The 23,237-nt window shown below is 45.8% G+C and overlaps 2 protein-coding genes across 2 annotated transcripts; both read left to right on the top strand.

The window, feature by feature from the left end:
* The first annotated feature begins 129 nt into the window (after window positions 1-129).
* Window positions 130-9,964, top strand: ING5 (inhibitor of growth family member 5). The gene is made up of 8 exons (XM_032193584.1): window positions 130-176; window positions 263-334; window positions 1,372-1,538; window positions 2,976-3,087; window positions 4,042-4,135; window positions 5,114-5,249; window positions 5,424-5,485; window positions 6,688-9,964. The coding sequence occupies exons 1-8, from the start codon at window positions 140-142 to the stop codon at window positions 6,728-6,730; spliced, it is 723 nt and encodes a 240-aa protein (XP_032049475.1). The 5' UTR covers window positions 130-139; the 3' UTR covers window positions 6,731-9,964.
* Window positions 9,965-11,801: 1,837 nt separating this feature from the next.
* Window positions 11,802-18,781, top strand: D2HGDH (D-2-hydroxyglutarate dehydrogenase). The gene is made up of 7 exons (XM_032193688.1): window positions 11,802-11,948; window positions 12,622-12,815; window positions 13,726-13,894; window positions 14,457-14,600; window positions 15,054-15,196; window positions 15,736-15,901; window positions 17,225-18,781. The coding sequence occupies exons 1-7, from the start codon at window positions 11,915-11,917 to the stop codon at window positions 17,482-17,484; spliced, it is 1,110 nt and encodes a 369-aa protein (XP_032049579.1). The 5' UTR covers window positions 11,802-11,914; the 3' UTR covers window positions 17,485-18,781.
* Window positions 18,782-23,237: the final 4,456 nt, after the last annotated feature.

Here is a 23,237-nt window from a genome sequence, read left to right as displayed (position 1 = left end):
TCCTGAGGTCTCTTCCAAGCTAGAAATTCTGTGAAATTCTGTGAACATGCAGAAAGAGGCGGGCAATGGGAGAGGGGAACTCATTAATACGTGATGAGGTCGGGGCCGGCCGGCGGCGGGGCGGGGCGGGCGGCACAAGATGGCGGCCGCCATGTACCTGGAGCACTACCTGGACAGTGAGCGCCGGGCGCGGGGGGCGGCGGGCGGCGGGGCCGTGGTGTGGGGGGTGCGCGGCGCTGAGGGGGCTCTGTGCTCGTTTCAGGCATCGAGAACCTGCCCTGCGAGCTGCAGCGCAACTTCCAGCTGATGCGGGAGCTCGACCAGCGCACGGAAGGTGCGTGAGGAGGCGGCGGGCGTTGGGGAGCCGCGGGGGACTGAGGGGAAGGGGCAGGGGCGCAATGGGGCTGCTGCCTGGGTTTGTGCGGCCCGGAGCCGAGCAGGGTGAGGGGAGGCCTCGGGGCAGCCTGCAGCTCCCTCCCGAGGGGCAGGCGCTGAGCTCTGCTCGCTGGGGACAGTGACGGGACCCGAGGGGACGGCATGGAGCTGGGGCAGGGGAGGGTTGGAGGAGGTTGTCAGGGAAAGGGTCTGCACCCAGAGGTGGCCGGGCACCGGGACAGGCTCCTCAGGGTCACGGCACCGAGCTGCTGGAGTTCAAGAAGCGTTTGGACGAGGCTCTGAGACACACGGTTTGGTTTTTGGGTGTCCTGTATGCATCCAGGAGTGGGACTCGGTCATCTGTGCGGGTCCCTTCCAACTCAGGAGGTTCCCTGTTTCCCTCAGCCAGTCTCATGCTGGTTCTCTGTGAGCCCTACAGCTCACTGGGCACGGGACTTCATTTTCAGCTGTTGCTTGCTAATTTGTAGTTAAGTATAATTGTGGTCACTGTACCTGATTGCCCCTTGGACATCCTTGCTGTCAGACATACTTATATTCCTGTCTACTGAATTGTAGATTGCTGCATGCCTTTAAGGCTTCTTTTCCTTCTTTTTTCTGAGGTTTTGTGTTGACATGTGATTATACATTAATGATTTTCAATTTGAGGCATTAAAACAGAACCGTGCAGCAAATACAGTGTTCTTCATATGCAAAGAGAGGTTGAAGTTTGTGAACCTATTGATTCAGTTTCTGGTCTTAACTGAGCCTCTCTGAACCGCAAAAGGCTCAAAAAACCAGCACCATACCATAGGTGTTGAAGACAGTATGCCTTTAAATTAATCTTTAATAAAAAAAAGGTAAATGCATTAAAGAATTAAGGCAAGTCCAAAGACTCTCAGGAGGGGTCTCCTAAATACTAGAGAGAGGTAGAAGGTAAAAATACTTCCTTTGGAAGATGGCTTTCTCACGTATGTGTACTATGTCTCTGCTTTTCAGATAAGAAAGCAGAAATTGACAGTCTTGCAGCAGAATACATTGAATCCGTGAAGAACATGTTGCCCGAGGAGCGAGTGGAACACCTGAAAAAAATCCAGAGTGCCTACAGTAAATGTAAGGAGTACAGCGACGATAAAGTACAGCTGGCCATGCAGACGTACGAGATGGTGAGGACCAAAACCAGTGAGACTTGTAAATACAATCATAATCTGGACTGGGGCTGGTGACAGACTTGAGAGGTGCTTCTGCAGCATCCGTATGTCTCTTTCCTGGTGCATTTTCCTTTAATATCTTACTGAAGCAAAGTAAGATATTAGTTTCAAGCTTACTTTTCTTACTGTTATCCTCCCCCCCAAAAGAAAAAAAGGCCTCCCCAGTGTTCCTGGGTTTAGTGTCAAGTAGTCTTCTCTACTGATTAAAGGCTGGAGATTGCTTTATCAGAAGTACACATCTGCTGTCTAATAATGACAGCATATTTACCCCGCCCACTCCCCTTTCACCCACTAATTCATTTAGGGCTGGTCTTGATCATAAACAACGTTTTTTAGGTCAGCTTTAAAACTGTATTGTGGAGGAGTAGAGGGAAATCTTTCCAGTTTCTTGGGTTTCCAGGTGACAGAGGCATGGAGACCGGTCAGCTCTGCTGTTTTGGCTGTATACTAGATGTCAAACTTGCAGTGAGAAAATACCTTTTCTTAAGATGCAGATTTCCACTTTTCTCCTGTTCTGCACCTTCTCCTGTCTGTTTATCTGTCCCTTGAGTGATTCTTATCTCTATTTTATCCCATAGGTGCATATTAAGGGAGGGGAATCCTTTTTATCTGTTCTTAGCATGTTTTATGTAGCTTCTAGAGATGCTTTGGATTCTAATTAAAAGTGATAGCTGCAGCTGGAGTACTTTTTATTGATGTCAAATACTGCAGGAAAGGAAATTATTTCACAGGGATTGAAAAGCATCCTAGATGAACACTAACTTCATGAATAGGTACTGCAGCAACATGGTTTGGGGGTGAGGGAGGAGAGTTAAAACACCTTTGCTACATCTGTGTTCTGTAAGCCACATTGTTGTCAACAGGGTATTATGAGATACTTACATAACGTGTACTGACTTGATATTGAAGATGGCCTGTATTTGTTATTAAATTTCATTAAATAGCCTGTGAGTGAAATACTAGAGAAAATGTTGCCACCTTTAATGGATATCAGTTGAATAATAAATTTTTTAAATGGCCAGGAGAAAACAGTCTCTAAATATCTTCTGTCATTTTGATTTGTTCTGCAAACCATTAGTCTAGTTGCTTTGACTCTCCTTTATGCCACCTTCCCCCATCCCCTTTGCCTTTATTTCTCTTTTCTTGCATTGGGATTGGGTTCTCTTGCTTTTAGCAAGCTTGCTTCAGCTTTTTTCTTTCTCTGTTTGCTTTAATTCCCTTTGCATGTACCATTTCCCTCTTTCCAGTTTGGTACACCTCTCATGCCTTGCCTTCAAGTCTTACATTCCTGTTCATGCTGATAGCAGCCAAGTTACTAGACCTTCCTGTTCTTGGTTTAGGAGTTGTTTTTTTTTTTAAATAATTCAGTTTGTGGTTTCCTCTTCTGTGCAGGTGGATAAGCATATCCGCCGGCTGGATGCAGACTTGGCACGGTTTGAAGCAGATCTGAAAGATAAACTGGAAGGCAGCGACTTTGAAAACCCTGGATCACGAAGCCTGAAAAGTGCGTAAATGTTGTGTGTTTGACAGCCTTTTCCAGCATGGATCATATCAAACCAGAGAGGCTGAAATACAGAGTTTGGCTGTCATTTCAGGAGGCTACAGTGCTCTCCTGTACTTGTGAATGCTCTTCAGATATTTACAGTGTTGTGCTCGCCAGTGAACAGGGGAAAGGAAAAAATCTAGTGCTGGAATCTAACCTGCTCTCTGTCCTTGTCAGAGCGCCCTGAGGTGGCGCAAAACTGCAAGATGAGGCAAAACTGAACTGATGTTTAGCCCATGGCTCCTACACCTCTTGAGTTTAACAGTTGGCTTCAGGCTTGATCTATTACTGAGTAAGTTCTAAGATCTTTTGGAGAAGACATCTGCTTATTTTCCTGCTTTTACTGGATTTGGATATTAGTCAAGCTGAGAACAGCAGGGAAAATTAACACGTAAAGGAAGATGCCAATTTCTGTAACGTATACAGGAAATCTCCTATAACTATGGTGAAATTTGGTTACAGTTAACATCAACACAGCTTTATGCCTTTGAGCCATGAAATAAAGGGTAAGATGAGGAGTATGGATCTGTGGAGATAAAAGTTCAGTCAGTAGCTGAGTAACCAATTAACTGGCCAAATGTTTAAAAATATACTTATTATTTTTTAAATCTGCATCACTTCGCATCTGATCAAACATGATGCTGTTTAAATCTTGTGTGACACTATGCACTAACATTGCACTGTAGTGATTTAATTGCCAGAACTGCAAACACAGGAATTTGGCACTGAGTAATACTACTTGCAAGCTTGGCGTGTTTGTGGCAGAAAAGTGTATGTATATTTCAGAGTTGGTGTTTGTATTGAATTACATGTCATGGAAGGATTTCAAAACAAATGCACCAAAAGTAAAATACCTGGGGATGTTTCTGTTATTTAAAGAAGCTGAAACAATGCAGCACTTTTTTTCTATTATAGAGGGACGGAGTCAGAAAGACAAAAGAGGCTCTCGTGGTCGAGGCAGGCGAACATCTGAAGAAGATACACCAAAGAAAAAGAAACTCAAAGGAGGGTAAGACACCCAGCTAGAGTTCTGGTGACTTTGGCTCAATATTTCATGAATTTTCTCTAAACTCATGTTACCTTTATTACTCTCCTGTCAGGATGTCTGTGGTGTTTAGGTTATTGTGGTCTTAACTATATTTCATTAGAGTCCTCTTTAGGACAAGTCAGATTTGTTAATTAACTCCTTGCTTGATGCGTAGAAACTCGGCGTGCTTGGAATGCCCTCTGTCTGGAAGGACAGGATCAGAGCCTGTGTTGCTGTTGGCAAGCTGGTAGAAAATAGCTTTGATTTTTGTCATGCGGCTATTTTTAAATGTTGCTTGCAATATTCATTGCAAAGAAACACTTGCCTATTGGGACAAATACTGATGTTGTATTGCTGTTATGGAAATCTTGGGGAGTTTTTTGTGGTTATTTTCAAACAACTGTGTCCTGAATAGTCTTGAATAACATAATTCCATTTTGTGAGGCAAGGAAGAAAGCATGTCACCTCCATCCTGTGATTTTTAAACCCAATTAATTCTAATATCTTCAATTGGCTAAATGGAGGGGCAAGAAAAGAATGTATCTTCTATTATGTGTTACTGATGTGTCAGAGCTCCTGTCAGAGCAAGGAGGTTCCCTCATGTCTGGCAGAGAAAGAACAATATATATTAAAAATGGACTGGGGAAAAAAGGGCAGATTATTCTGCCCTCCAAACAGAAGTGAGTTGTACGTTCATTTTGTTACTTTAGTCATGTCATCTACAAATCATTCTCCTAATCTTTATAGTCGAGCTCAGATTTTTGTGTTTGATCAAACCTGCTTTATATTTTTAATTATTGGACAATATGTGAATGTGTAATTAAACTCTAAAGTGGGTTCAATGTGCCCTAAGGAAGATACTGTTAAAAACTAATTTTCCCAAAAGGGATTTAGATCTTGGAAATGTATAGTTGTCCATAACTGAAAAGTGTTTTGTCCTCAAATTGTTCTTGTCTACAGCTCTGAGTTTGCTGATACCATCCTGTCAGTGCATCCCTCGGATGTCCTAGACATGCCAGTGGACCCCAACGAGCCCACCTACTGCTTGTGTCACCAGGTGTCCTACGGAGAAATGATCGGCTGTGACAACCCAGATGTAAGCAGTTGGTTTGTTGTCAAAAGGTGCTCTGTGTCTTCTGAAATGATGATTGCAACATCACAGCACTGTGAAATCTGAGGGGGGTACTTGCTCAATTAGATCATCCAAAACAAACATAATGCTTGTGAAACTCTGAGCATTTCTTCTGAGGATTTTTTCTTTGTTTTGCAGTGCCCAATTGAATGGTTCCACTTTGCTTGTGTGGATCTCACCACCAAACCAAAAGGGAAATGGTAAGGAGGATGCACAGGCTTTTTACTCTTCTCAAGCTACAGTTTCCCTCAACAAGAATCACAAAAAGAATCAAAACTCTATTGTGACCCTTCCTGACAAAGGAACGTCGCTCTTGTCATCAGAGCTTTGCGTCCAGTAGGGTTTGAGATTGCATTTTTGTGAAGGCAGAAGGGGAACTTTTTTACCGGGGGCTGCTTCCATGGGAGTCTTAGTTGCCATAGATTTTGGTGGGAGCAAAACAGGGACCTGGGTGTATGTAAATTTTCACGTTAAGTAGAGCTGTTCATGAGATTAGGCTTGTGGTAATACATACATCTTAAATCTCACGTTTGCTGTATTTCTGTGCAACCGTTGTTGTGGTTAAGGTTGAGAAAATAATTCTTTTTTTTTTCCCCACTTACGGGGAAAAAAAAGTGTTAGAATTCTATTTAGGTTTTGCTTACGTGCCCATCTTCGAAAGTCACATGCTTGTTCTGTACTTTCTTTTTCAAAGGACAAAAACTTTGTGTAATTGTTCTCTTTTGCAATTAAAACGCCACACTCCTCAGTTAGCATAAGAAAAGTGAATTTTCAAGAGGAAATGAAATTGCACTACTGTATTAAGTGGGGACAAATAACATGACTAAAATGTTTATTTACAGAACACAGCGTGATGGGAATAATTGTAAGCATGCAAGTGCATAGAGCAGTAGGTCACTGCGTTCCAATCAGATACTGAAGTAAACTGGTGATAGCATGGAGTTGGAGTTTAATGGCTAGCCACTGAGTTAAATGCTGATTGTTTCAGTAAGCAGGCTTTGAGACGTAAATATCTCTATTTGATGGGCTCCTCTCATCTATCTGTAAGAAGCTTATCAGAAACAAGCTCAAGTAGAACTGAACTGGAGTCACTGGAGGGAGAGGAAGGAATGAACTGGAGGAAAATATCTTATTTTCTCTGTTACTTGGAGTAACTTTTAGGTGAATGAAATGGGGTAATCATGGCTATGAGGGGCAGCTCTGGTCTTCTCGTGCTGTTCACCAGAGTCTGCACAATTCCTTTCCTGTTTGCCCAGTCTTCCTATATGTCATGAAGTTGTTGCTATTGGTTAAAAATCACCACCACCCCTGCTCATTTCCAAATGATAGGAAGAGCTCTTGAGTGATATGTTGTTATCTTCAGGAACTAATTACTATCTTTTTTTTTTCCTTTTCGCTATAGGTTTTGTCCACGTTGTGTTCAGGAAAGAAAGAAAAAGAAGTAAGGAGTTGAGGGGAATACATCCTCTGAGGCTAGAAGAGTTTTTTTTAATATATTCCTTCCTTCAAGTTGCAATATCATCATTTTGATTTTAAAACCTACCCTCTTCCTTTTTCTGATACGATATTTAATTGTCCAGTGGCCAGTTGTAATTCCTATTCTTTCATAAGAAAATGACTGTGGGAGGGAGGGAATCTGCCACAGGGATTTTATTTATGTTACTCTTGCACAACACTGTAATCAGTGTTACTAGGAAGTGTTAGGGCAGCCAGTAGCTGTAAGTCTGCTAGTTTATAGGAGTCTGTGAAACCACGTAAGGCGTTGCAGGAACATGAGATACCTGTAGCTTCATGGTGCATTGCCATCACTGAAGTCGTTCAGTTACCTGGAGCTTAGCATGGTAGAGAAAAAGGAATTGTCTCTATTGTAGCCTGCAGAAGAGGAATAGTTTTGGTGTGAAGTCCATTTGTTCTGCAGTTCTGTTGTACAGAGGAACAAGAAAGCTGGTCAGCTGTTTCCAATGTCTGTTTCCTCAAAGCCAAATACTGTGCTTAGTTTTGACAGGGTAGGGATGGGATGGAGATAAGACCGTATCTTCCCTTCTGGGGAATTTCTTCTGTCTAACTTTGCACTGCCATTATTTTACTTGATCTTGCTTGCATTCACGTGAACCTTAAGAGAAGGAAAACATCTGACTTTCTGCCTCCTATAAAAGGTTTGTCTCTTCTGGGACAAGAGCTTTAAATCTCACAGGAATTGTCCTGCAGTGTTTCTTAGTGACAGTAGTATTGAGAGAGTGAGTTACCTTTCCTGTCAGTTTTCATTTCTTTGGAAATTTAAGTACATTACTGTGAAGTTGAAACCTAGAGTATTGTTATAGAGGGTCTGATTTATTCATAAAAGAAGATGAAGGCCTTATTTTTATTTCTTGTGTATGTCTGTATTGCACCTCAGTAAATCAGGAAAAGAAGCTTTAAGGGAATCCTCTGCAAGGATAACGCGTACATTCCTGTGATGGTGTGGCAAAGCTGAAAGAAAGGTGGCCATGAGGTAGCTTGGTGGAGGTTGTGGTGTTTTAATAGAATTTGCTATGAAGCTGTGTTATTGAAGAAGGCAATTCAGTAGGAATGTTTTAAAATGACATCTTGCCTTGTTAGTAGGGGCATATTTGCCTGTTCTTGACTTCTTTAAGCTGCCTTTCAGATCTTGAATGTGAATCCTTGCTGTCATCACCATGCCAGTTGCTGCAGCAGAAGGATGAGAAGGAAATCAGGAGTAGGAAAACTACAGTTTTTCTGTGTGTTTTTCGGCAATTTTTTTTTTTTCCTCTGAGTTATAGCAGATTCAGAAGTTGAGGGAAGAACAGAGATAAGTATTGTCTTTAGATATATCCTGGATTTTGGGGCTTAATTGCCTACACAAAAATATTGTGGGTAAAGGTTTTTCTGCTAGGGGAGGGAGAAAACACCAAAGGCCTGCAGCAGGACAGACCAAGGTTCATGAACTCTCCTGGCTGTGGTCTGTGATGGGTGTTTATGGCAGCTCTGTGCAGGGCTGTGTTACTTGGCATACCACTGTGCAGAGCTCTTGGTGCAGACTGTTGGAAATGCTTCCAGATAAGCTTTTCTTCTGCTTTAAAAGCAATCTGAAGAAACAGTACAGAGGGGGGGTGGGGAGGAAAAAAAAAAAAAACAAAACACACACACAAACAACAACACTGTTCTAGTTGGACTTTGGCAACAGCTTGTGAAAGAACTTTGTTGTTGTTTTTGTTTGTTTGTTTTTTCTTGCCCTAGCCCTCTTACTTGTGCTTTGCAGTGAAAGTAGAACACAGCTCTTGCCTGTTCTCCTTTCCTGCTTTGCTCTGCTGGGTTTTGTAGATGCTACAGGTACGTAAGAACTGTTGCAGCAGAAACATTTTGATAATGAGACAGGTTTTCTGTGAATGTTTTGATTTATTGCGTCCCCTATGCAGAAAGGCCTGTCTCCAGGGCCCTCTTGTTTGAAGTGTGATGTTGTACATGTCCGTATTAGGTTGCATCACTCCATGCTGTATATGAAGTTTCCATAGTTATGTTTACAAGACAATGTACATTTCTCATTGTTGCCATTGTAAAAGCACCCCAAAGCCACACAGGTGAATTAGAAAGGGATTGAGGGGGAGAAGAAGCACAATCATGTAAGCCTGATTGTAGAAGTACAGTCAGCCCTCTTCTTTCTGCCTCTGTTTTGAGAGTAAATTTGCTTGTGATACCTCATGAGCCAGCCTGTAATTCAGTAACCAGTGGGTGAGACCTGTACCTCATTGATCTGCTACACTGGATTAATGTAAGAGTGTAACCGTGTCCTGAAGGCTAGTGGTGATGCTGTTTCACATCTTATTTTCCCCTTCCGTCCAATGGTATTGTCAAATTTTTTCCCCTTTTCCTAAGGCTTTAATAGTAGTGCTGTCACCATAGATGAAGCATTTAATTTGAAACAATCTCAAAGTTAGACTGCGCCTCTTTGGAGGTCTTGCTGGAAACACGCAAGTATGGGAATGTGCAGCTGTGGATGAATAAGAGCAAAGCTGGCTGCCTTAAACTCAAAAAAGATGGTCAGGTAGGACAGCAAATTTTGTTAGCAAGTGCTTTCCTCAGCTCAGAAGAACAGATGTTTTCCATTTTAACCAGCAAAGCAAAAAAACAAAAAACAAAGTGCTAGAAGTTAGCATCAGTCTTCAAAAGGAAAGATGCTTCTTCACTAGGAATCATGAGCAGAGCTGAGGTGACCCACACTCTTCTTTACACTGGGACATCTCCAACGTGTCCGCCCGTCGCACCAACACCAGCAATAGACCGTCCTGTCGCCAACACACCAGCACAGAGCCTCCAGCTGCTGTCGTGGGCTCAAGAGCATCTGTTGGCTGTTTACACCTGGGTTTAGAGATCTTTAGAGACTCTTGCAGATGGGAGTACCAGTAGCCTTCATTTTTGGTCACTAAAGAGTTGAAATCTTTCTCCTGAATTTTGAATGTACGGCGTTAAATATGCTTTAAGGAGAAGGATGAATGAGACTGTGATACTTAAAGGAATGTTCCACTAAAGATTGTCGAAGCACCTGCGTACACTGTGGTGTCCAGCTTTATCGCAGCTCATCCCGACTGGCGGTGACGCGACTTTAACCCGATTCTTCTATTTTTTTAAAGAATCCGACCTGTGTTCCCTTTGTAAATGGAAGAGACTATAAAGCTTTTTATTAAAAAAAAAAAAAAAAAAGAAAAACGAGAATGTAAAGTAAAATCTATATCTGTATTTTTGGATCTTGTCAGAGATGACGGCTATATTGATTTACAAATAAAGTATTTTTGGGAACAAGAGCTGTGCGGCTGCCTGGCAGCGGGCCGGAGGCGGGCGGGCGCTAGGACCGCGGCGGGGGCCGGGACATGGCCGCCTTCTGCCCCGTGAGGCGCTGAGGGGACCGCGGGCAGCGCCGGGGCCGGGGGGCGCCGTTCGCTGAAGCTCGGGCTCGGCCGGGCGGCTCCGGGGCCGGACACCCGCTCCCTGCTGCCTCCGGAGGCCTGAACCCGAGCGGGAGCCCGGCCTCCCCTCGCCCCAGGGGCGGCCATGGCGTGGCTGCGCCCCTGCTGGCCCCGCTGCGCCGCGCTAAGATGGCGGCCGGGCGGCGCTGCCTGGGCGCCACAGCCGGGGACGGCGCCCGGGGTGGCCCCGAGGGGGCCGCGGCTTCCTCATGGCGGCCGCGGGCTCCGCACGGCCTCGGCCGGCCTCGGGGAGGTGCCGCTGACCAGCGAGCGCTACCGCGTGCGGCGCCTGCCCTTCTCCCGCCTCGGCCCCCGGGACGTGGCGTTCTTCCAGCGCCTGCTGCCGGGCAGAGCCCTGACGGAGCCGGAGGCGCTGGAGCCCTGTAACGTGGACTGGCTGCGGTCGGTCCGAGGTAAGGGGCCGCCCTTCACAATTCAGGGAGACGTTTCCCGGTGTCCACGCCGACAGCCAGGTCCGTGGGCAGGTGCGAAGCACTTCAAGGGAAGGCCCGCTGTTAAAAACGTTTGGTTTAAAATCATTAAAGTGTCTGCCTCACGGAGGAGTGCAGCCATCTCCCGCATCCCTCGCCACTTTGTCCTTTCCGATCTCCGTGCAGCAGGTGACTTGCCACAAGCACCCCTTGCTTTCGTTGCAGGCTGTAGCAAGCTGTTGCTGAAGCCGCAGACGGCAGCGGAGGTGTCCCAAGTTCTCAGGTAACGCCTGCCTTTTGTACAAAATTGTCAAAATTTGGACATTTTACCAGCACTCGACATGAGCAGCTATGTTGAAGGGGCTCAGGGAGAGGCCCACAGAAAAAGGGAAAAGAAGCTTTTTGGGTCCAGTGAAGCGGTGGCAGCGCTGCCCTAGCTCAGACATGCAAGGGCAGGGGCAGTTGAGCATCAGTCTGTGGGGTGCTGTTCGGCTGGAGAGCCACAGGCTGCAGGGAGCTGCTCACCTGCTCCTGGCTCTTGCAACAAAAGTACAGAGCTTGGGACTTCCAAATAGCTGCTGGTGCCGTGCAGCTTGTGCCATCCATTGCCCTTGAACTCTGGCGAGGTGGCAGAGGTTGTGCTGGGTGGCACTTCGTGCTGGAGGGTGGAGCAGCTGAGGCAGAGATGCACAGACTTCATTGCCCACGGGACATTTCTTTCCTGAGAGGAGGAGGAGGGTGGTAATGTCTTAAACTGCTGACAGAGATCATCTGTCAGAACCCCCTGGGGAAGCTGTTAGCAGAGACTGCTGAATAAATGTATAAACAGAGAGAGGTGTGCTTTCCAGACAGATCCTGCATGGCAGATCTGGGGCTGTTCGAGGGGATGACCCCGAGTGTTTATTCCTTTGCACAGGGCTGGAGTGAGGGGAGAGAGGAGCTGTGCTTTCCCACATTTGCAATGAAACTGCCCCTCTTTATCCGTTTAGTCTTTAGATTGAGCACTGCTGAATTTTAAGGAGCATTGAGCACTCCCACAGCAGGACCTATTCACGGGGAAGTGAAACGTTTCTGATAGACTGGATTATGGCCTTCAGTGATGTAAGACTTGAGAAACCTGCTTCCTTCCAGGTACTGCTCGGAGAAGAACCTGGCAGTGAACCCGCAGGGGGGTAACACGGGCCTTGTCGGGGGCAGCGTTCCTGTCTTCGATGAGATCATTCTCTCCACTGTTCTCATGAACCGGATCATCAGCTTTGACACCGTGTCTGGTAAATATTGTAGGCACGTGGTGCACGGAAACAAGCCCCTGGCTTTAGCCTGGACATTCTTCTGGGATCTGTAACTGCAGGATTGGCAAGGTTCAGCCCAGCAGCATCGTAAGGGGCATCAGAGATTTGTTTCCTCCAGGTTCCTGCTGCTGATGTAATCATTTGTTGTTAACAGTAATAGATGTAATAAAACATCTGGTGGTGGAAAGAGGAGGAAAGAGAGCAGAAAAGCATGTATATCCTGTTTGCTAAAGGAGAAACCCATCGGGGGGAGAATGGTGGTGGTAAAGGAGGCGTGTGAGAGCCACACTAACAGATAAGGGAGGAATGGGGAAAACGTGCAGGATGTTTGGGTTTGGAAAGTTAGGAACTAGGCTGCTTTGAGTATTTCAGTTGTTAAAGACAGCAAGAAGGGGAACACTGGGCAGAAATAGTCTTAATGTCACTGAATTTCATGTGTCCAGAGCTGGGCATGATCAGATGTTAAGCCAATGGCAAAACTCCCCTGGGATTGAGGAGGGGTAGGACAATGCCCTGTAGCGAGCACAGGGTTCTTGCTAGTTCAAATTGAACCTCAGAAAGTTTTGGAGGAAGCAGTGGTTGCACCTGCTGATGCTTGTCCTGCCTCTTTAGGAGCCCCTTCTTCCTGGGCATCAACTTGTTTCTGTTCCAGGAATCCTCGTGTGCCAAGCTGGCTGCGTCCTAGAGAGACTCAACGAGTACTTGGAGCAGCAGGGGTTTATCATGCCGCTTGACTTAGGAGCGAAAGGGAGCTGCCACATCGGTGGTAACGTGGCCACAAATGCTGGAGGCTTGCGGCTCCTGAGGTACGGCTCCCTCCGAGGGACCGTGCTAGGACTGGAAGTGGTAAGGCGAGGAGCCAGCAGCTCCCTCTGTGTTTGCACCTCTCCCTCTCCCCTGCTTCCTGCTGTTGTAGCTCTCGGCTCTCTGCTGCATAGACAAAAGCTCCTCTTCAGGCTCACGCTCCTCGCCGTTCCTTTTGGGAAGGGCCAACAAGTGCCTTCGTGCATGTAGCATCTGGTACTGCTGCCGGAGCTTCCAGCTTCCTCCTCTGTCCTTACCGACAGAAGCGGTGAGGGATGATGTTCTTATCCAGAGAAACAAAAAGGAGGTAGGGAGAGGTTTGGTGGTCCTGTTACCTGCGTCAGGTTGGTTCCTCTGTGCAGTGGTGGGTCTCTGGAGCGCTCTGCTAAGTCCATCCTGCCACGTGCTCTGTTGACTGCTCACCCAGTTTTCAATAGAGCCATCCACTTTGTGTTTTTTTTTTTGACTGCTGGCTTTGTCCTAGAGTCCTTCCTGTTCCTCAGCTTGCTTCTGCCTGTGCCTCTGTGTGTACAGGCTGGCATTTGTGATTCTAGAAGATTTATGGTGTTGGAGGGAGAGATCTAATAGAAAATAAATTGAACAATGGGATCTAGGGCTGCAAAGAATGGCTGATCTTGTGCACCACTGGTGAGAAAAGTAGAACAAGCTCAGGCTTCTGTTATTTTAGAACATGTGTAAACAGCACCATTAAAAAAAAAAACAAACAAACCACAAAACAGAAGTAGGAAAGTTTGTGGGAAGATCCAGGTAGGATATAGAGGGTAAGAAGAACGGAGAGAGCTGGAAACAAGGAACAGTGACAAGACTGGGAACGTCCTGCAGTTGGTATCTACTCATGAAGGCTGGTGGTAGCCTTTCACCAGGTTGGTAGTAGACAAGCTTTTTGCAGCACATTTCTGTGTAGGTGCATGGCATATTCGTGTCCTCACAGGTGCTGGCAGATGGCACAGTCCTGGACTGCTTGGCGTCTCTGCGCAAAGACAACACTGGCTACGATCTGAAGCAGCTTTTCATTGGATCTGAGGGGACCTTGGGAGTTATCACGGCTGTCTCCATACTCTGCCCTCAGAAGCCGAAGGCTGTGAATCTGGCATTCCTAGGTAGGAAGTGATATTAATGATTTCACACCTGGATTCCTAGGTGGGGAAGGGAACAGCAATTATGAGAAGAAAGCACTGGTCAGCCTGCTAGCTACTCAGCATGCTTGTAACAGATGTGGCCTGGAAAGCAGGGAGCTGAACTCCTGGGGTGAGGAGAAGGAAGAGTAGGCTCCAAGCCCTGACAAACCTGTGCAGTGGACCCCGGAATTTGCCTGGACTCTCATAATGGCCTTTAAATTCATCCTGGGTTGCCTTCTTGCTGAGTGCTGAGAAGTGAGGGTTGGGTCAGACATTTTGCTGTGAACTGTCTTAGGATGTCGAGGAGGTCCTTGCCACAGCAAAGACCGGTTGCTCTCTCCTCCTGCTGTTCTGCTCTGACAACTGTCCCAGCTCAAACCATCAGAGGAACTAACAGGGATCGTGTGGGATCCAAACCCACACAAGGTTCAGCTTTCCTAGAAATGGGAAAAGTGACTTGAAACCTGGTAGAATTTTAAAAACTGTTGATGAGGTTTTGAGGGGTTGCTTTTGTTTCTTATTCCTCTTTGTCATCTGTCTGAAGGGTGTCAGAATTTCTCTCAGGTTCTGGAAACCTTTACAACCTGCAGAACCATGCTGGGAGAGATCCTGTCTGCCTATGAGTTCATGGATGAGAAGTGCATGGAACTGGTTGAGAAACATCTCAAGCTATCCTGCCCAGTAAGAGGTACCAGAGCTGATAACTCTCTGTCTAAAGAAGAGATACAGATAGTGTCATGTGGGCTGCAGAAAGAGACATTATGCTGCTCGGGCATTTTTAGCCCAGTTTTACATGTGTATGTCAATGAGTGACTCTGTGTGTCCCTTAATTTTTGTACCCGGTGTTCAATTCCAAATACACTCGGTAAAAGTCTTTAAAGATATGACTTTTTAGTTCTACCAGTTCCCCCAAAACTGCTAGTTCTGTGAACAGCTAGATAGAGGATAAAACATGGAAGTGAAGCGCCTTCCAGATAAGATTGCCACTTGAGCTGCACTCCTGTCTGGCACAAGAGATTCTGGGCTGAAAAGAAACCTTATAAAACGTATCAGGTTTGGGAAAAGATCCAGAATCTGCACTAAACTCCTGTGCTTACAGCACAGAAGAGCATCTGCTTATTTTATGCTTTTTGACTTTCAGACAGCCATTTTTATGTTTTAATTGAAACTTCGGGCTCTAACTCAACCCATGATGAAGAAAAATTGAACAGCTTCCTAGAACAGGCCATGACTTCTGGATTAGTCACTGATGGAACTGTGGCAACAGATGATAAGAAGATAAAGGTAAGTCATCATTTCCTCCTGCACAAATCCACTTGGAATGGTTCTGTCCTTGAAACTACATTTTTTATAAGGGAGTGTTTGTCTTGTTTGATGTTTGAAATAAACATGACTGAATGACCTGGTAGCTTATTTGGGATATTGATTAAGAATGCTATGAGAATAGTTCCTACTGCTGCCTCTTCCCTGAAGGCTGAGTGGCCTTATGGGAAGTTGTCAGTGGATGTTTTCTCTTTTAAAAACATCAGGTTAATAAATTATGTCTATCAGTAGGACTTAGGCAGCTCTAGAGAGAATGCCTGTGGCTGTGACACTTGTTCTTTTCTAGCTGGGGTACTGTCAAGCTTAAAGGGTCGGTGTATCACTTCACCATACAGTGCTGCCAAGAAAGCATTAGTACTGTCTCCCATGAGGCATAGGATACCGAGGGAAGTGTTGATGTTACATGCAAAGAATCAAAGCTTTTCTTCCCTCCATGCCACAAAACATCGAACACAAGAGAAACTTGGCTGATCAGGATTCCTTCGATCTTTGTTCATCAGATGCTGTGGAGCCTCCGGGAGAGGATCACAGAGGCTCTCACTCATGACGGCTGCGTTTACAAATACGACATCTCCCTGCCTGTGGGGAAGCTGTATGATCTCGTGACTGACATGAGGGCTCGGCTGGGCCAGAGTGCCAAAAATGTGGTGGGCTATGGCCACTTGGGTAAGTGCAGGTGCTGGGAAAGGGGGAAAGGAGGTGGTTTCTTCTGTGTGCTCCACATTTTGCTATGCACTTCCTATGAGCTCCTAAAAGTTGGTTTTAGGTTGCTGGGAGGCAAAGACTAAATAGCTGAGAGCTATCAGAAGAGGAGGATGTGTAAGGATGTGTAAGGATCTTCACTGCCTTCAGCCTGTTCCATATATTACTGTCAGGTGTGACTGGGCAGCGTAACCATTAGCCACTCAGCTACTGTCAACTGGCTGTTTGTATCTTCTTGCTGTGTACTTTCTGTTTAATTATCTAGGTTATTTAATTGGACCATCGGTGTGATTAATGTACTTAGACACTTTTGGCAGATAAACACCTTCCTGTCCAAAGTGATTAGTCATATTGGCGATCAGTTATGTCTGAGCCATTAGCTTTTCAAATGAGAGTGATAAAATTAGTGCACAAAATTAGTGAACCATCCCTTCAGCTCGTACATTTGTCAGAATGCTTTGAAACTGTTTTGATTTTACATACTCCAGACAGGTAAATTGTTAGCAAAGCTGTTCTGTTTCCAAACCCATACCCCCCAAAAAAAAGAACAGAACAACAAACAAACAAAAATGTTCTTCAGCATGCTTGATTTGAAATGATTTGAAAGACAAATTTTTGTAATAATGGCTGCACTTGGTAACTGTTGGCATTGAGGATTAAGCTGTGTACTATGAAGATTTGCTGAAGTGCAGGAAGAGGTTCCAGAGTGAGAATGAGTTTGTTTGTGGTTTTTTTTTTTTTTTTTTTTCTTTCTTTGTGTGTTTATAATACCCAGCTACTATGAGCTTAATTAAGTATCATCACACGCAACACCAACGGAGAAAGGAAATGCTCTGCTTTCTTTGTTTCTGTTGACACAGTGCCAAAGTGCCCTTAGAACACTGCACAAGTATAATAGGGAGAGATGCAGTAATGAAGGACTGTACTGAAATTCAAGCATCGTTAGGCAGTACTGCTGGGGAAGTCTTCAGCATGCCATCTGAGTGCAGGGAGAATAATTAATGCAGCACCGTTGTTGGAATGTTAAAATCTTGGAAGTGGGAATTGGAGAGTTGCTTAACTTGGAACACTTCCTCAAAGATTGTACTAAAAAGATCCTATTTGAATTACTTGCACACGGAGAGGCCGCATGTTTGTTGACGGACTGTTCGCTTCCTTCTAGAAGGAAGTGTTCAGAGAATAAGAAAGGCACTGTTGTTTGAGTACAGGGATGAAACAGCAATGATTCTCCATTGCAGATCTACAGAGTTTTTCTTACAGACTCACCTCTGCAATGTTTTCTTCCAGGAGATGGAAACTTGCACTTGAACATCACAGCAGAATCCTACAGCCATTCCCTGATGGATGCCATTGAACCATTTGTGTATGAGTGGACTGCAAGATACAATGGCAGTATCAGTGCCGAGCACGGATTGGGCTTCAAGAAAAAGCAGTTCATTCAGTACAGCAAACCCAGCGAGGCAATCTTTCTAATGCAGCGCTTCAAAGCCATGTTAGACCCCAAAGGGATCCTCAATCCATATAAGACACTGCCCTCCAGCTCCTGAAGCAACATGTTCTGAGAAGCAAGCAGGTGCCATCACAAGAGGACGACATCTTGATAACTGTCCTTTAACACCAAACTGAGAGATCAAGCAAGCATGTAGAATGCTCCTTGGCTTATTTTCTTAGTGTGATGGAACAAGTAAAGGAATGTGGTTCCTCTTTTCAGGGGTGTCTGCTCTTTCTGAAGAAGAGCACCTTGTGGGTTTTCACTGTGTAGGCTTTCTGTTTAATCTGAACACTGAAACGAAAGATACAGATTTTTTTTTAATCTTACCTGCTTTTTCTACCATGGTTGTGATGTTTAGCGTTGGCAGTAGAACACTTACTCCTTACGTATCTCAAGCTCTGGTGATCGCTGTTTTTCTTTCCGTTCTGTTTTGTTTACTGCATGCATTCTGCAGCCAAACGGTGAGATCAAAAAAAGTCCGTTGACTTTCTCTATCATCTGTGTAATAACCTTATTGAGGTACAACTGTGCAATTGGAAGTCACGCCTTGTAAATGCTGTATCAAGCACTACTTTTCAGACGGGAGGGACCTTTGGAGTTTTATATTGCCTTTATCTGAAATTACCTGCCAAATTATGAAAGTAGAATTGTTTGTTAAAAGCAGAACATATTTACCACCATTCTCACTTACCTTGCTGAGGTTGGTAGGGTGGAATCCGGGTTCACGGCATGTGGCTAGCACCAGAGCCTGCTGGTAGCAGCAGTGCCCTTGCTAGTGCGTAGCATTTGGGGGTTCCTTATGGCATGAGACCTGCATGCACATGGGGCTGAACATCAAGAGGCAGGCCTATGTGGGGAGGACTCAGAGATACCTGACAAGTGCCATTCACATCATTATGGCACAAAAGGCGGGAGGCAGAAGTGACATGACGTGCAAAATGACCATGCAGGAGCAGAGCTGTGTGGGCTGTAGATCTGGCCACGGGAGTGCGTTCTGTTGTTTGACTTAGTACAATGCAATCTCCGCTGTTTCAGGACAACCAGCTTTAAACCTTACATAGAATCAATAAAAACTATTACTACTCACATAGAAGTGGTAAAAACTATTCATCAGGATTTTTGATTGTGATTACTCATGTTACTGTGAATATCTGTGAACTATTGTAACTTAAAAATTGATGTTAATACTGTCTCTAAGCAGTACTCTTCTAATAAAGATTTCTTCACATTTTGAAGCTCTTAGCATTATGTTAGAATTGTAATGAAACTGAGTTTTGATCCTGTTTTAATAAAAGAAACAATTCAAAAGACATTAAAAAAAGCCATACGTTCATTCCCTGTGGGCTGTGATAGTGTGTTTTCATTTCTTGTATATGTACAGTAAATATAGATTATTATAATTTGCTCAAAATCAGAACTTTCTGGTCTGTGCCTTTTCTAGTGACCTAGAGGTTTTAAGCAGACATCTGTTCTAGCCAGAATCCCTTTGTCAAAATGTGTCTTTGCTCTAGGAGGTGTGGCTGGAATCCCAGCGGTGCTCTTTCAGATCCTGCAGTGCCCAACACTGAGATGCTGAGGTCCTGGGCTGGCTGCACTGGCTTCTGGCTGCCTTTGCTCTTTCATCCTGACCAAGCACAGCACGGCTGCCTCGCAGCCCAAGGGCTGTGTCCTGCCACCTTCCCAGGACTGATTGGGTGGGTAAAGACTGGAAATCTCTCTCTTCATTGGGCTACTCAGGGTTTTCCTTCAGGTACCTTTCTACTCTGCAGTTCCTCTGGAAGCCCTGCTTTCCTTGGGAAGTCTTCAGCCCCTTCGAGACGTGTTTATGCATGTTAAGGGAGCTTCTCAGAAAATGCAAGGTCTTGGGAGTCAACGCCCATCACTGTTGATCTTACATTCTGGCTTTTCACTGGACCAGGTTGAAGAGAATTAAGGGAAAGTGGGAAAGTTTCTGCCAGATTATGCAGTGTGGTCCCTCCTAGGGGCTCAAGAGCTTGGGTGTGAATCTGTCCCTGGCAGAGTAAGGAGCTGATGCAGCTTTCCCCGAGCTGCGGGCTAGCAACTGCCCCTTTGCATAGAATGGTTCTTCCTCTGTCATCGGTGTCTGTCCTTCCCCTGTGTCTGCTCTGAGCGGCGTGAGATCGGTTCTGTTGCCTTTGGGTTGAGCTACAGCAGAATTTGCTGCTTTGGTCTTCAGCACGGCAGTTGCACTTTGTTTTTTGGGAGCTCCTTGTGTCTGGATGCAAGCCCAAGGACACGGTGGGTGCCTGCGTCAGAGCAAATCTCACAAGTGGCCCTCCTAAAGCCTTGGCTAGAGTCCTAACCCGGAGCCACCTTCCTCTACAGCTTCAGCTAAGGAAACGGTTTAGACACGTTTCGTGTCCTGTTTGCCTCCATGGCGCTGTGTGTGGGTATTTCAGCTTTCTTCCCACTGGTTTGCTCGGAGTTAGTAGTGAAGTGCCATTGGTCAGAGGAGGCATCTCCTTTGGGGTGTACAAGTGAAGCCTCGGGGGCACAGGAGGCACACCACACCACCATCTCCAGGTGAAAATGTTGCCCTTCCTCACTCGTTTTGATCCTACATGCTTGAAAAAACCCACACTAGTGCCAGGCTGTGGGTTCTCTAGCGATGCCACCGCCAGACTGTCCCAAGGACACATCGGCGTTGCTGCAGGGACAGGTTTGCAGTCCTGGAAGGCCAGACCAGAGAAGAGAGGGTTCCTGGAGGTTTAACCTCAGGGCAGCAGTAACTGGGAGGGCTTCGATGCCAGAAGCCAGGCCGAGGGGAGCATTTCCTGCTTCCTTGGCTCCCTTCTCCTACATAAAATAGCAGGAAAATAAAATCATTCTGTCTGGCCTTCGGAAGGGTCACCAATTCCAAAAGGTGTAGGAGAAAAATAGGTTCCCCAAGTAGGAGGGTGAGAGGGGAAAGGAGCCAGTGGTGTAGGACAGGATCAGAAGTCAGCACAAGGCCTGGTGACAGTGGAAGGCGATCTTACAACAGCTTGGTTTTACTCGTGCAATTCTCTCAGACTTTGTGTGCCCTCTCACAAGCACGCCACATGCGCTGTGTGTCCACGTCTGCCTTGGGTCGCTTTGGGGCAGCAAGGAGAATGAAGGATGTTTGGATGGGCCTTTTATACCCCTTGGGAGTCACTGATTATTATGGGATAATCCTGTTGATTCCGGATCTTGCCTGATCCTCCACAAACCCCAGGTTTTGCACTGTCTTTGTTTCCTCGCTTGAGGGGAAAAAAGAGCACTTTTCCAGGAAGAAAACCATCCTGAAGAGTCTCTTTTTTTTTCTGTTTTTATTCAGAACACCTCTCAACAAGGCTGCAAGCTGCTGAGCTGAATTAAGGATGGTGGCTTACTCAGCGCCCTGCATTACAGCACCCATCACAGCACAGTTCTAAGGTCGTAACTCTCAATTTGCCACGTGAATGCTTTGACAGAACAACCACCATACAGCCTGCACTACCAGTATTTATCCCTACCCTGTGATCTCTTCAATCCCTTCTCTCTCTCTGCTATCGAGGCACCCTGTACCTCTCCCTTCATTCCTCAAGGGCTGTTGGGGAGGAGCTGATCGTCTTCAGGCCTCCACACTACTGCCATCGTACCATCTCTGCATTTTCCTATAGCTAAAAGCTAGCTCAGGCAGCAGGGCCCTTTAGAGGAGCCCCAGTACGATGTTACCCTGACCCAGCAGTAGTAACCCCAGAGTGAATAGCTCCTCAGTCTCTCCCAGTAGTGATTTGAAACAGCGTGTTCCTAAATGGTCTTCCACTCCTTGAAAATTCACATCAAGGGACTGACATTCTGGCATCAGGCTCTTTATATGGCTTAGGATGAGCTTAGTGGTGCCCCTGGAGTGAGACAGACATTTGGACCTAATGCGGGTCTGAGCCAGAGCTTGGAGCTGCGTTAGTTAAGAGAGGGTTAATTGGAGGGAACGATGCTGTTGTTAGCAAACAAGGCAGGAGGTGAAATGCTCCCCACCTGAGCTGTTTGTGTATCAGAAGATGCAAAAATAGAGAAAATCCGTAGTGGTGGTAAAGAAGAAACATAAAGGAGGTGCTTTCTGCCAAGTCAAGCTGATACAACCTGTTCTTTCCAGATCAGGCTGTTTACATTCTCTGTCTTTTTCCTACCCCATTCTTTTTTTTTTTTTTTTTTTCACAAACCACTGACCATAAGAGTTTGAAATGCAGGCTTTACACATGAATGGTTCTTTTGGGGAAGTGGAACTTTCCATACTGCTTTTTTTTTTTTTTTTTTTTTTTCCGGCTATGTATGGGGAGAGTGCTAGGGAGGGAGCCAGGGCTGGCAGACAACCCGGGGCTGTGCAGTGGCCAGAGCAATTCCAGCAGTCACATTTAGCCTTCTTCTTTACATACCAAGATCCACAAACTCAGTGTTACAATCACCGTCTCAGATAAACAACAAAGCAATTACCTGGAGGGAATGGAACCCATTTTCTGTGTTAATTCATTGCCATTATTATCCTGCTGTTCAAAGTTCTCAATGATGCTCTCAAATACTGGTTTACTGTAGTATATAGGAGAAAGAGAGAGATGTGCACATATATGTGCATGTATTTTTTGATAAAGAATCATTGTGGTAGAATTTTTTTGTCCACAATACTTTTTTTTTTTTTTTTTTTTTTTTTTTTTTCTAGGACAGACTTAAATATTGGAAGGATAAGAAGTGTCCATGGCTGCTCAGCACGTTGAAGCAGCAGTCTTCTGGCATGGTGAGGAAGGACTTGACTCTCTCCTAACCGAGCAGGCCGTTTGGAGCTGTTCATCCTGCCCCAGCAAATTCTGTGTCACCTGCATGACCTTCACTGCTTCCAGTCTTGGAGCAAGCCAAAGCTACGTCAAATATTTCTTTATGGCACCATATTTTATGCATACCCAAACCTGAACAGGTGGGACATTTCTTGTACAACACCCAAAGAATAATGCTAGGAATTACCCTAGAAATTCTTCAGAAAACAACACACTGGTTCACGTTCTACTATGGAACTCAAGGAAAGAAACCTATACCTGCTAATCTCTGAATCTGAATAAGCACTGTGGGACTGGCCTGAAGAAGGTGAGATTTAAAAAGAAATGCAGTATGTTTGAATTTAGCAGCTCTCATGAGGAATACCAGAATGCTGAGTACGTGCCTGCTGGTGGGACTGGTTGGTGCCACCATCTGAAAAGGTGGCACCATGCGTGGGGAGGGAAAGGGGACTGTGTCATAAGGTGCATAGGAGTGGCACAGCCATAAATCCCCCACTCTGACTGATTACTGCCAAATTCCAGCCTGGAAGATGTGCTGCAATGTTTTATTGCCCACATTGGGCATGCATCAACTACGTCCCATGAGCAGCAATTCCTCTGTTGAGCATGGGCTCTGGGAGGTCGCAGCAGTGTGTGTATGTGGAGAGAATTGGGGACTGGGATCGGGCAGCCTTCACTGCTGATGTACCGTGCAGTGGAGCTTCTGCTGTCCCCCGCCCAGCTCCTGCTCCTGCTTTTTCTCCTCTCTTGCCTTGCTGAGGAGACCCTCGGTGCAAGGAGATGATGCCAGGACAGGCAGCAAGAATGCAGCAAATGGAAGAATTGCAGTGGCATGAGGCGTCACGAGGCCTCTTCTTCCATGAGTTGTTCTGCAGTTGTCCCCATGCGGATGAGCAGAAGCATCTGGAGGTAGCTCCTCTCCGAGCTTGTGCACACTGTGCCTTCCTCCAGCATAACCCCAAGGTGGGGGCTGGGGAAACTGCCCCCACCTCCACACCTGCAGGACAAATCCTGC

Source organism: Aythya fuligula, chromosome 9, assembly GCF_009819795.1.
Source record: "Aythya fuligula isolate bAytFul2 chromosome 9, bAytFul2.pri, whole genome shotgun sequence".
Lineage (NCBI taxonomy): Eukaryota > Metazoa > Chordata > Aves > Anseriformes > Anatidae > Aythya > Aythya fuligula.
The sequence above is the reverse complement of the archived record's forward strand: the minus strand, read 5'-3'. Positions and strand labels throughout refer to the sequence as shown.

Bases quoted from the DNA above. Each gene is read 5' to 3' on its own strand.
- D2HGDH (XM_032193688.1), top strand. From the start codon at position 11,915: ATGAACCGGATCATCAGCTTTGACACCGTGTCTG. The intron at 11,949-12,621 runs GTAAATATTGTA...TTTCTGTTCCAG, and splicing joins CAGCTTTGACACCGTGTCTG to GAATCCTCGTGTGCCAAGCT. The intron at 15,197-15,735 runs GTAAGTCATCAT...TTTGTTCATCAG, and splicing joins CAGATGATAAGAAGATAAAG to ATGCTGTGGAGCCTCCGGGA.
- ING5 (XM_032193584.1), top strand. From the start codon at position 140: ATGGCGGCCGCCATGTACCTGGAGCACTACCTGGACA. The intron at 3,088-4,041 runs GTGCGTAAATGT...TTTCTATTATAG, and splicing joins TGGATCACGAAGCCTGAAAA to AGGGACGGAGTCAGAAAGAC. The intron at 5,486-6,687 runs GTAAGGAGGATG...TTTTCGCTATAG, and splicing joins ACCAAACCAAAAGGGAAATG to GTTTTGTCCACGTTGTGTTC.